The sequence below is a fragment of the Camelus dromedarius genome, chromosome 18, assembly GCF_036321535.1.
Source record: "Camelus dromedarius isolate mCamDro1 chromosome 18, mCamDro1.pat, whole genome shotgun sequence".
Classification (NCBI taxonomy): domain Eukaryota; kingdom Metazoa; phylum Chordata; class Mammalia; order Artiodactyla; family Camelidae; genus Camelus; species Camelus dromedarius.
Genome location: NC_087453.1, coordinates 47,254,657 through 47,266,735, shown reverse-complemented (window position 1 = coordinate 47,266,735; position 12,079 = coordinate 47,254,657). Strand labels below are relative to the sequence as shown.

Sequence of the window (12,079 nt, the reverse complement as noted above, 5' to 3'; positions counted from 1 at the left end):
GGTCAGCGGGGCGCTCTGTCCTCCCTGCTCGGGGTGCGGTCTCGGGGCCCAGTGTCGGCCTTGCTGGGGGCTGGCAGACATGCAGACACCCAGGACCCGCCCACACAGTGGCCACGGGCTCAGGAGAGACTTCGGGCTGAGGAGTCACTGGGGGGTCTCCCCCATCCTGTGTCAGGAGTGACCCCAGCGTCTGCCTGCTACTTACTTGCTGCCTAGAAGGCACAAAACTCTTGTTGTAAAACAAATCACAGGGGTGCCGTGGACAGCGCGGCAGATGCAGTCGGGAGTATCGTAATGACTTTGGCGACAGGTGGCAAAACTCACTGTGGTCATCGTTTCATTCTGTATAAAAATACCGAATCACTATGCGTACACCTGGAACTCCTGTAATGCTGTAAGTCAACTACACTTCTACTTAAAGAAGAGAAAAGGATAGCTGGATTTGGTGAAGATCGTGGGCTGGGGGTTCTAACGTGACGTCACCTGCAGGCCTGTGAGGACAACGCTGCCCCCAGCAGTTTTGGCCTGGCTGGTTTGCAGCACGGCCTCTGCACCACTGCCTTTCATAAAAGAGCCGGGGGACACGGTCATCGCGGAGGCGGGCCCCGGCCAAGGGGGTGTCGGCCCCATCGCTGTGTCTCTCCCGGCCCGGCTGTCACAGAGCAGACCTACCCGGTTAAAACGACCTTGGGGCCTCTCTGTTTTGACTGAAATGCCAGTGGCGAGTCCCTCATGTCCTGCCTTCTCCTTATTCCTTATTTGGAGTCTGTCTTTGTTTTCGTGGTTTGGGAAAAACACAGTCCGCTCCTGTGTGTCCACACACTGCTGAACGCTGCTTGGGGGCAACTTCACTCGTGCCAGGAGGCCCCCCTGGGAGGCCAGGAGCCACCGGGCGCCGTGTCCCCGGAGGCCGGCTCCCACGTCGGCCCTGCGCACTTGACGTGGGTGACTTTCTAAACCACCTCATTAAACAGAGTCAAGGTCCATAAAATGCTCAGGAGGAATATCTCCAGGCTCTTGGGTGCTCACGTAGAGTTTGGCCTCATTTCCACTAAAAAGAGCAGGATGCTGACCTGGGAGGGCTCCCCTGGGAGCGTTATCTGTTCACTGGTAAACCGATCAGCTCAAAGCCAGCCAGGCGCCCACTCTGGCTGAGCCTGCGGACGGAGCCAGGAGCTCCCGCTCTGCCCTTCACCCTGGACGCTAAAACCCACTGAGCGCAGCCCGGGGGAGGAGCGGCCCTCAGGCCGGGGACGCCGGCCACGCTCCAGGCCCCCGCGGCCAGGCTGGGGCCCCTCTGCGCTGGCTCGGAGCCCTCTCCTTCCTGGACGCCTCTCCCGTCCTGCTCCCCCACTGACTGGCCGGTCCCCCAGGGAGCATTTCCCAGTAAATCACATGTCATGAACCCTCACAACACTGTCCGCTCCTGGGAAACTCAACCTCAGACGCCCGTGTCCAACACAATGGAAAATACGCAAGTAAACACACACGACACAGAAACCACGGCCTCAGCACGGAGTCCTGGATGCTGACGGGGAGGAGGAGCATCCAGGCGCAACACCAGCTGCGGTGCAACCGCCCGGGACTGGGAGGCCCGGGTGCTGGGGACGGGGCGGGGACGGGGCGGGGAGGCCCAGGTGCTGGGGACGGGGCAGGGGTTGGGGGGGCGGGCAGGGCACCGGGACGGGGAGGCCCAGGTGCTGGGTATGGGGCGGGGGTTGGGGGGGGCGGGCAGGGCACTGGACGGGGAGGCCTGGGTGCTGGGGACGGGGCAGGGGTTGGGGGGGCGGGCAGGGCACCGGGACGGGGAGGCCCAGGTGCTGGGGACGGGGCAGGGTGGGCAGGGCACGGCTCACGGGCGCCCACGGGGCTGCACTTTACTGAACCCTCTTTGGGTGGGTGATCTGCTGCCTGACGGTATTTCAAAAGGGACAAAACCAGAAGCACTGGAAGAGGAGACACTAATGGACAAGCCTATAAAGGCTTAATTTCACCCCGACTTTCAAGAAGAACATGAGAGGAAAATCCCATACAATCTGCTGACGGACACGCCTCCAGACTCCGCCCTGCCCGGCCGGAGAGCGCTGGATGGTTTGCTGGGAGGACGCCGTCCTCTGGGAATCGACCTCAAGGCCCAGGCGGCCCACCCCATCTCACCCCGGCCTCCACCCCGGCCTCCCTGACACACCGCCTCTTTGCAGCTGTGGTTGGCAGCGTGGACCTCTGTGGGGCCTCTGAGGGGAGGTTACGATTCCAGCGACATGTTCTGTTTCTAAATATACTTCTTTCGGCCCCGAGGCCGGTCCCCTGACTTCACGTATTCTGCGCGTTTGATGACGGCACAGACCTCCACGGATCCCCTGGTGCCTCTCACCTTCCCAAACTTGAGGTTTCTTTCTCTCTTTCTTTTCTAATCGCAGGAGAGTCAGTTCACAATGTTGTGTCAAGGCCCGGGGCACAGCAGAGTAGTTCTGCCATACGTGCTCACACACGTCTCTTTCCGTTATCCGTCACTACAAGGTATGGAATATAGTTCCCTGCTCTGTACAGTAGAACCTTGCTTATCTACTTTATATAGACCAGTCAGTATCTGCAAATCTCAAACTCCCAATTTACCCCTCCCCCCCTTCCCCTCCCTGGTAACCGTAAGTTTGTTTTCTATGTCTGTGAGTGTATTTCTGTTTTGTAAATAAATTCATTTGTGTCATTTTTTTAGATTCCACATATGAGTGATCTCATATAATATTTTTCTTTCTCCTTCTGGCTTACTTCACGTAGAATGACATTCTGCAGGAGCATCCATGTTGCTGCAAATGGCATTGTGTTGTCGGTTTTTATGGCTGAGTAGTATTCCATTGTATAAATATACCACATCTTTATCCAGTCAGCTGTTGATGGACATTTAGGCTGTTTCCATGTCTTGGCTGTTGTAAATAGTGCTGCTATGAACATTGGAGTGCAGATGTCATCCTGAAGTAGGGTTCCTTCTGGGTATATGCCCAGGAGCAGGATTCCTGGTTCATATGGTAAGTCTATTTCTAGTCTTTTGAGGAATCTCCATACTGTTTTCCACAGTGGCTGCACCAAACTGCATTCCCACCAGCAGTGCAGGAGGGTTCCCTTTTCTCCACAGCCTTTCCAGCATTTGTCATTTGTGGATTTTTGAATGACGGCCATTCTGACTGGTGTGAGGTGATACCTCATAGTAGTTTTGATTTGCATTTCTCTGATAATTAGTGATACTGAGCATTTTTTCATGTGCCTATTGATCATTTGTATGTCTTCACTGGAGAACTGCTTGTTTGGGTCTTCTGCCCTTTTTGGAGTGGGTGGTTTGCTTTTTTGGTGTTAAGCTGTGTGAGCTGTTTGCATGTGCTGGAAGCTAAGCCCTTGTCAGTCGCATCATTACCTCCTCTGGTGATGACCTGTAGAAATCACCCCTGAAAGCACAGCCTCCTGCGACTGATGTTCCGGCTGGAAGAGGCAGTTCTCCTGCTGCCCCAGTGATGGGCTCGTGGTACACGACACGGCTCCCAGCATCCTTCCTCCTGGAACCCTCAGCCAGCCCCGACCCCCGGGACGGCCGAGGTGGGACCACCCCTCTTCCTCCCCCTGCTGAGCAGGGACAGCCACTCATGGAAGGTGAGCCCAGACAGGGACCCTCAGCACTTTGGATGGCGAGGTCTTTTTCTTCCTCCTCAGTGTCTGTCTCCTGCAGGTGAGGACACGCACCGGCCACGCCCCGCTGCCCGGACCACAGGGCGAGGTGCCGGCTCTCCCTCCGAACAGACAGAGTCTCTCTCACTGTCCATCGGTTCGACCCTCTGAACATCCTCACACGAGCCTCATGCCTCTTGTCACAGAAGTCAAGCTTCACGCAAGTGCTCGGGAGCCGGTCCCCAGCCCATCAGCTTCCTTCTGCCTCTCGGAGCCCAAGATGCACCCAAACTGCCTGTGAGTTTCCTTCTGTTTTAAAGAAACATCGTGAGATGGTTTGCGAGGGGGAAAAATGGAAAGTATCGGCTCTTATAAAATTGGGCTCACCCTGGATTTTTGCGTTTATTCTGCTATTGTTTTCCTGCAGCAGGACAGACAGAAAGTACAAGAACCACGGCACAAGGGCAACGCTCCCCGAGGCCCCAAAGCCGGGCGTCGTCACCAGTGCCTTGAGTTCAGAGGAGGTGCTTCCTCTAACAAACTGGAGCTCTTGTTACGATGCACCGAGTGGGAGGGCATCGTGGTCCACGCCGGCCAAGGTTAGGGGGCCTTCCGGGGCCTTCCGCACACATGCAGGCCACCGAACACGGAAGTCAGCGGCAGGCCCACGAGGAGACCCGTTTCACGAACCATCGAGCAGAAACTGCGTCTCCAAAGGGTCCTTTTGGGGCTGGGTTTTGTTCACGTGACTTGCTTGAAACGGATGAACCTTCAGCTAAGCCTGGGGAGGATTTATGGAACCGCAGTTTGGGTTAGCATCACGTTTACTGGTATTTGCTCCAAAGCGGGCCTGGGAGGGGCTCCCCGGGTCCGGGCCCTTCCTTTCACTGTCATCCGAGACACCTTCACCGTGTGCGCGTCTGGCTCCCAGCGCCCTGCAAGCGCACGGAGCCGGTTCCATCACAATGCGTGCAGCCTCACAGGAGGAAGGTTCTCGCCCTCTGGTGACGACTCCCTTCGCGGACGTGGCCACAGATAACAGCTCTCTCCTCTCCCCAGGTCTGAGCAGGGGCCCAGAAGCCACAGCCAAGAGAGCTGAGAGGCGCGAGCTGGAGAAAGTTCAGAGGCTTTTGTTTCCCGAGCGCACAGATTTGGTGTGATGCCCCCACCCTTCTGCTTACCGGAAAGTGTCTTGGAGAAATACGACAAACGGTCCCCTCGTGTTATTATGACAGATGGGTTTCTCAGCTTACAGAGTCTCTCCAAATCAGATTGGCTGTAATTACACACACCAGTGCCTTTTCCTGGCATATGTAAGATGACGCTATAAAGGTGTTGATTTTTATTGGGCCAGAAACATGCCGTAAGCCCACTTTTAAATGAGAGTCTTCCTTGACACAGAAAAGTAAAATGGTAGGTGGCATGCTACGACTCCAGTCATGTTTATATTTCACGTCGTATTCCTGGATTTGTCTTTGGAAATTTTAAGTGTTTAGCACGCCCTCAAAATACTTATTTCGTAAAGGTAAATGTAATTTCCAGATGTGGACGTAGGTCATATTATTGAAAGATAATTCATTCGATTGAAATTCTTAACCTAACCCCGAGCCATCTGTGGACATCTGAACATATTCTTTGTCCGTATCTTGCGTCTGCAGAAAAATGCACCTAGCATTTCAGACAACACCCTGTGAGGCTTCTGGGGGCACAGCCAGCAGGTGGGCAAGTCGGAGAAATGGCTGGACAAAACTGTCAACCATCCATGGGCACGCTTTAAATTCTGAGACAGAAACAAACTCTACGCTAAAAGGTGGGAAAAGATACCTCATGCAAACGGTGATAACAAGACTGCTGGAGTAGCAGCGCCAACGTCACACAAAACAGACCCGAAGGCGAGACGTATTATCAGCCACCAGGAGGGGCATTTCACCGTGATAAGACGGTCGGCACTTCAGCAAGATACGATAATTACAAATGTACATGCACCGAGCAGCAGAGCCCAACGTTTGTGAAGCAAAACCACACAGAACGGATGGGACAGCCAGGCAGACAAGCAGTAAGAACAGGAAGCGCGAACGGCACGGCCAGCGGGACCCGACAGACGCTCAGCGGACTCGTCACACAGAGACAAGCACGTGTGCCCCCACGCGGGCGCGAGGTGCATCCCCAGAGCAAGGACGTGTGAGGCCACACCTCGCATCTCAGCACACGGAGAAGAGGAATTACACAGACTCCGTCTTCAACCACGTGAAGCTAAACTGGGAGTAAACGACAGGCAGAATGTGGGAAGTCCCCGAGTGTGTGGAAGGTAAACAACACTTTTATGAAGAACCCATTAGTATAAAAAGAAATCACAACGAGGCTAGAAGCTATTCTGAGCTAACTAGAAAATGAAGACACAATCCATCCGATTTACAGGATGCAGTTAAAACAGGGTTTGAAAGTTGTAGCTTTATTACTATTTTTTTAAATTGAAGTACAGTCAGTTACAATGTGTCAATTTCTGGGGTACAGCACCATGTCCCAGTCCTGCACATACAGACGTGTATTCATTTTCATACTCTTTTTCATTAAAGGTTGTTACAAGATATTGAACGTAGCTCCCTGTGCTCTACAGAAGAAATCTGTTGTTTATCTATTTTTATATATAGCGGCTAATATTTGTAAATCTGAAATTCCCTAATTTATCCCTTCCCATCCCCTTTCCCCTGGTAACCATAAAATTGTTTACTGTGTCTGCGAGTCTGTTTCTGTTTTGTAGATGAGCTCATTAGTGTCCTCTTTTTCCTTTTTTTGTGTTTTTAAGATTCCACACATGAGTGCTATCATGTGGTATTTTTCTTTCTCTTTCTGGCTGACTTCACTTAGAATGACATTCTCCAGGAACATCCATGTTGCTGCAAATGGTATTATTTCATTCTTTTTTATGGCTGAGTAGTATTCCATTGTATAAATATACCGCAGCTTCTTTATCGAGTCACCTGTCGATGGGCACTTAGGTTGTTTCCATGTCTTGGCTGTTGTATATAGTGCTGCTATGGAAGTTATAGCTTTAAGTACATGTATTACAGAAGAAAAAAAATCTCAAACTGAGAACTAAGGTCCTACCTAAAGAAACTAGATTAAAAAAGAACAAATTTATCCCATAGGAAACAGAGGCAAAAAATCATAAATATCTGAGTGCAAATCATTGAAGTGGAAAACAGAAAAGCCAGAGGCAAGTCAAGAGGAACCAGAGGTCAGTGGCTTGAGGAGGTGAACAAAATTGATAACCCTGTGGCCAGACTGACCGAGGGAAAAGTGGAAAAACTCAACTCACCAAAATTAGGCACGAAAGAGGAGACGTCACCAACTGTACAGAAAGTAAGACTTAAATGGAAAGTTATGAATGACATTATGCCGATAAGTTAGGGCGACGTCGCTAAAAAGCAAGTTCCTAGCGTGACACAAATGACAAAACTGAGCCAAGAAGAAAGGAAACCCTGAAGATTTTCTTCACAGCAACAAAGAAACAGGTCTGACCAGAAAGCGGAGATCTTCCCGCAGAGAAGAGCCCGGCGCAGAGGAGTCTCGGTGACGGCAGACACACACTCGAAAAGAAAAAACACTGATGCAGGGTCTTGCGGAGAGAAGAGGAGCCGCTTCCCGGGTCAGCCTGGGGGCCAGGCCACCCTGACACCAGAGCCAGACAAAGACACGGGGGAGGAAGACTGCAGACCAAGAGCCTCGTGCGCAGAAACCAAAGCCCCCACTGAGCCGCCAGCACGGAGAGCCCAGCGGTACTTGGGGGGGGGTCCTCTGCCCCGGCCTCGGGGCGTTCGTCCCCAAACGTAGGGACTGTCTGATGCATGAAAGTCAGTTAATGAAATGGTCACGTCCACAGAGTAAGGGACCCAAAAGGCCACCGTGATGACACAGAAAAAGCATTTGTTGGAACTAAACACCCACTTTTTATATTAAAACCCCTGCCCTTGGGTCTCCGCCCTGAGGTGACTCCCGGGCTCCACTGAGTCTCCACCAGCACTGCCTGGTCTCCTTCCTCTTCAACCCAGAGCACTTGGGCGGTTAACCGCCTCGGACAGCAGCGCGCCGGCTCCTCGGGAAAGGCCTGGACACATGTGCCTGCCCCCCAGCCCTGACCCTGCGTCCTCTGCGGGGGACGCATCCCTCCACCTACGAAACGCACTCACCCATCAAAGCCACAAACAGACCTCCTTTCCCTCCCTCCTGAGGCCCTTCCCTCCCGACGGCCCCCCCTCCCGCCCCACGTCCTGGGAGAGCCGGCTCCAGCCTGCAGAGAAGGGACCGCCCCAGGCTGGGGTGGACGTGTGACCTCCGCTCAGACCCAGCGGCATCTCCCCCTCCCCGCCCGGGGCTGCTGTGTGATCTCTGAGCGTGTGGTCCGGGGCCGGCCGCCCTCCTGTCTACTGAAGACAGGACTCAGAGATAATTCGGCTCATCTGCCCTTAAACCATCAACTTCAACTGTTTCTTCCAGCAGGTCAGCTATTTCTGGAATAGCAAACCAAAGAAGCCACTCATGGCAGCAAACATGTCCCCAGCTGTCCCCACACATGCACTCCCAGCCTCATGTGATCTGGGACCACGCGCCCTCCCTCACCTGCTCACTTTGCTGGAGACACTCTCCCCTGTGGCCGCGGGGACAGCAGGGTCCCCGCCAAGTGGGCAGCACTGTCAACCCTAATCCCTCAGCCCTGCCCGACGGCCGCAACCACGGGTCCTCACTGACCAGAGTCCCTGTGGCCTGGACCTCGCCTCCACCTCCATCCTTCCGTCTTCCACAAATATTCCGAGTGAGGGGCACCCAAGGCCTTGGTTTCTCTGCACTGTCCCACCCTGGCGCTCTGCCGCACGCCGCCCGCGGCCCGTCCCCAGGGCCCACGGCGGTCGCACGCCCTGACCTCCAGCTCCTGGAACTCCTCCTCCTCCTCCACGTCGTAGGACAGCGTGTGGATTTTCATGTCTTCGGCAGAGAGGTCGATGAACTTGCTGTCGGGGTACTCCAGGCTCTCTTTGGGGGGCGACCGGTCCTCGATGAAGGTGGTCTCACAGCAGTCGGCGGCCACGCCGTCCCCCCAGGAGCGCAGCACACCCTCGGAGTAGAGGATGATGTTGGGGCGGTAGTGGGACTCCACCGACTGCTGGAGGGTGTTGGGGTCCAGCAGCTGCTGGAGCGGCTCGTTCCTGCTGCCGTGCAGGGCGGCCGGGGCTGCGCTGTCTGCCCCCCGGCCGCCCTGGCACTGGTGTGCGGGGTACACGGACGCCCGGCCGTCCCTGCTCTCGGCCGTGAAGCTCCGGGTGTTGATCAAGCCGTTCCTCCTGCCGGCCTCGCTGAGCTTGCTGCGCACCAGCACGCTCTCCTGCTCCAGGACGCTGGCCATGGCGCTGGCCCTGCCGGCCGGGAGGCAGGCTGGAGGGCTGGACACGAGGGTCACGCTCGCCTCACAGGGCCCATTTCTCCTGAAGGAGGAGGACACACAGATGAGACAAGAAAACCACACCTGAAAAGCTGCCCATTGTCCACACCCGAGTTGTTTCGGCGTGGCCGCGTCGCTGGTCCGGCGCTCCCTCGTCTGCCAGTTTCAGGAGGACTCCCCAGGCACCCGGCCAGCGAGAGCCTTCCACACACCTCTGCAAAGTCTCTGCTTCCAGATGAAGGAGACGCTGCAGGAACTGGAACCACTGCAGCTCGAGAGAAACCCGTGGTCCCAGCTGCCCCCAGACTCCACGTGGGCCCCCCACCAGCCCGGCCACGGTGACATGGGGCTGGTTCCCCCCAGACCCCCATGTGGACCCCCACACCAGCCTGGCCATGGGGCCATGGGGCTGGTCCCCCCAGACCCCCATGTGGACCCCCACACCAGCCTGGCCTTGGGGACATGGGGCTGGTCCCCCCAGACCCCCATGTGGACCCCCACACCAGCCTGGCCTCGGGGACATGGGGCTGGTCCCCCCAGACCCCCATGTGGACCCCCACACCAGCCTGGCCATGGGGACATGGGGCTGGTGCCCCCCCGACCCCCACGTGGACCCCCCCACCAGCCTGGCCACTGGGACATGGGGCTGGTCCCCCCAGACCCCCATGTGGACCCCCACACCAGCCTGGTCTCAGGGACATGGGGCTGGTCCCCCCAGACCCCCATGTGGACCCCCACACCAGCCTGGCCATGGGGCCATGGGGCTGGTCCCCCCAGACCCCCATGTGGACCCCCACACCAGCCTGGCCTCGGGGACATGGGGCTGGTCCCCCCAGACCCCCATGTGGACCCCCACACCAGCCTGGCCTCGGGGACATGGGGCTGGTCCCCCCAGACCCCCATGTGGACCCCCACACCAGCCTGGCCATGGGGACATGGGGCTGGTGCCCCCCCGACCCCCACGTGGACCCCCACACCAGCCTGGCCACAGGGAGATGGGGCTGGTGCCCCCCCGACCCCCACGTGGACCCCCACACCAGCCTGGCCACAGGGAGATGGGGCTGGTCCCCCCGGCCCACGGCTCCTCATCCAAGCAGACAACATGCACCAAGGAAGGAAGGGTTTCCCCGACGTCCCACACAGACTTGGAAGATGTGTGATGGGAGACCCACACTAACTGTGCGTGGACAGACATCCCCACAGGCGAAGGGAATCCCACGCGCACATTCCAGGACATTCTAACGCGCGTATTAGAATTCACTCAACGCTCACACACGCCACCGGCCTTCAGCAGGGGCCCAGGAAGCGGACTGGAAATTTCCCTGCCTCAATGGTGCTCAACCTAGAGGAACGTCCAGGTTCCTGGGGTACAATTAAGACAGCTTCTAAACGCTTCTCCCTAGATCGTGGGCCTTCCTAGAGTTTCAAATGTTAAGAAAAAGGAGACACCCAAGCCAAGCGTTTTGGAGGCAAGTTTCCCTCAAGGTAAGAACTGTTCTGTAGGAAAAGGTTCCACCTTGGGGCTTTGGGGTGCTCTGACTTTCTATGTGATTTAAGAATTGTCTTCCGTGACAGCTGCTTTATTTAGGGGGGAGCTACAGGAATCTGAAATTCCAGACTGAGCAGAGGAGGAGAGAGAGGAGTAAATGGAAAACAGCAATTCGACAGCATTGACAGGTGACCAGGGTGTCACCAAGGTGACACTGTGACAAACGAAGAGAGGTGAGAAAGCAGTGCAGACCCTGCTGTGCGCTGAGATGTCCTCGTCCCTGGGGACACAGTGCAGTCAGAGCCGGAACCACTGAGCGCGCTCTGAGCTCCCGGGAAGCTCGCTGTGTGTGAGCACGGCCCCTGTGCCTGGTCACCTCCCAGCCAGCACGGCACGATTATCCACGTGTTTCTGGTCCACACGCCTGGCTTCTCTGATCTTCCTCCTTCCACGGAGAAGCCGCCGGGCTGATCTCAAAGCCGGGCCCTTGTGCGGGGTGGACATCCCACCAAGGCCAGAATAATCTTCTTGGGAGCATCACGCAACTGACGTTCGGTGGCACTTGTTCAAGTTCCTCCTCCTGGACGGAGTCACCTACTCCACCAGCCAGTCTCCCCTCCCTGTTCAGCTGCGCCCCCAGCAGCCGTGCTCTGGTTCCTCCGACAGCATCCTTCTCTGCCAGCATAACTGCTACCAACGCCACCTCCCCGTCAGCCCCGCCCGGCGCCCAAGACCAGGGAACCACGGTTACTCCCACCCCTAACGCCTGGTCCGCGGCACGGACCCCATGAACGCCTGCTGAACAACAGTCTCAAGGGTTGCAGGTTAGAGGACCCCCCCCGAAGAACCCCCGAGCTGCCGCTGCCCCGGGGGGGGGGTGGGAGCCCCAGCGCCCTGGGGCAGGCGCAGCTCCGTCTCCACCCGAGCTGAGCTGCGGCTGGGAACGCGGCGTCGGTCCCGCCCGGGCCTGTCAGGGCCTGGAGCCGCCGAGCTGGAATCCGCACTAACAGGAGCAGGGGGGCTTCCCTGCACCTTGATGTGAGGGGCCCTCAGCCAGCAGCGCAGGTCTGGCTGTTGTAGACACAACATTGCTGCTGAGCAGTTTGCAGCAACCTTTTTAAAAGTATTAAAACAAATATATACAACAGTGTACATTCTTGAGGAACTTACTTCCTTCTTGAAGCGAACCCTTCAGCGGGGGTGTCATAGATTACGAGCATATCTGAGCAGAGGGGCTGAGGTGGGTGGAGTTTCATCTCTGTCACGTCAGCATCCTTCAGCACCATTTCCTGGAACCGCCTGCCTGCCGCGTGCGTTGAGCTCAGCCCACAGTTCCACCTGCTCGTTTCTCCTGTGTGGATTTCTGCCCGCTCCGACCTGACAGAGCCTCTCCCCAGCCGGAGTCAGCAGCCCAGAGACAAAACAGGACCGGGCTCAGCCTCCGGGGTCCTCAGGGCGCGCGCTCGAGTCTCACCCAGCGACCGCGCCGCTCGCCT

General features: G+C 56.6%; 1 protein-coding gene across 1 annotated transcript in view; it reads right to left on the bottom strand.

The window, feature by feature from the left end:
- The window catches only part of SYNDIG1 (synapse differentiation inducing 1), a 65,056-nt gene that overhangs the window by 17,693 nt on the left and 35,284 nt on the right, over nucleotides 1-12,079 (bottom strand). The window contains exon 2 of the mRNA XM_031434349.2: nucleotides 8,579-9,137. Within this exon, the coding sequence (XP_031290209.1) occupies nucleotides 8,579-9,058 (480 nt within the window). The 5' untranslated portion in view covers nucleotides 9,059-9,137. The remainder of the gene's footprint in view (nucleotides 1-8,578; nucleotides 9,138-12,079) is intronic.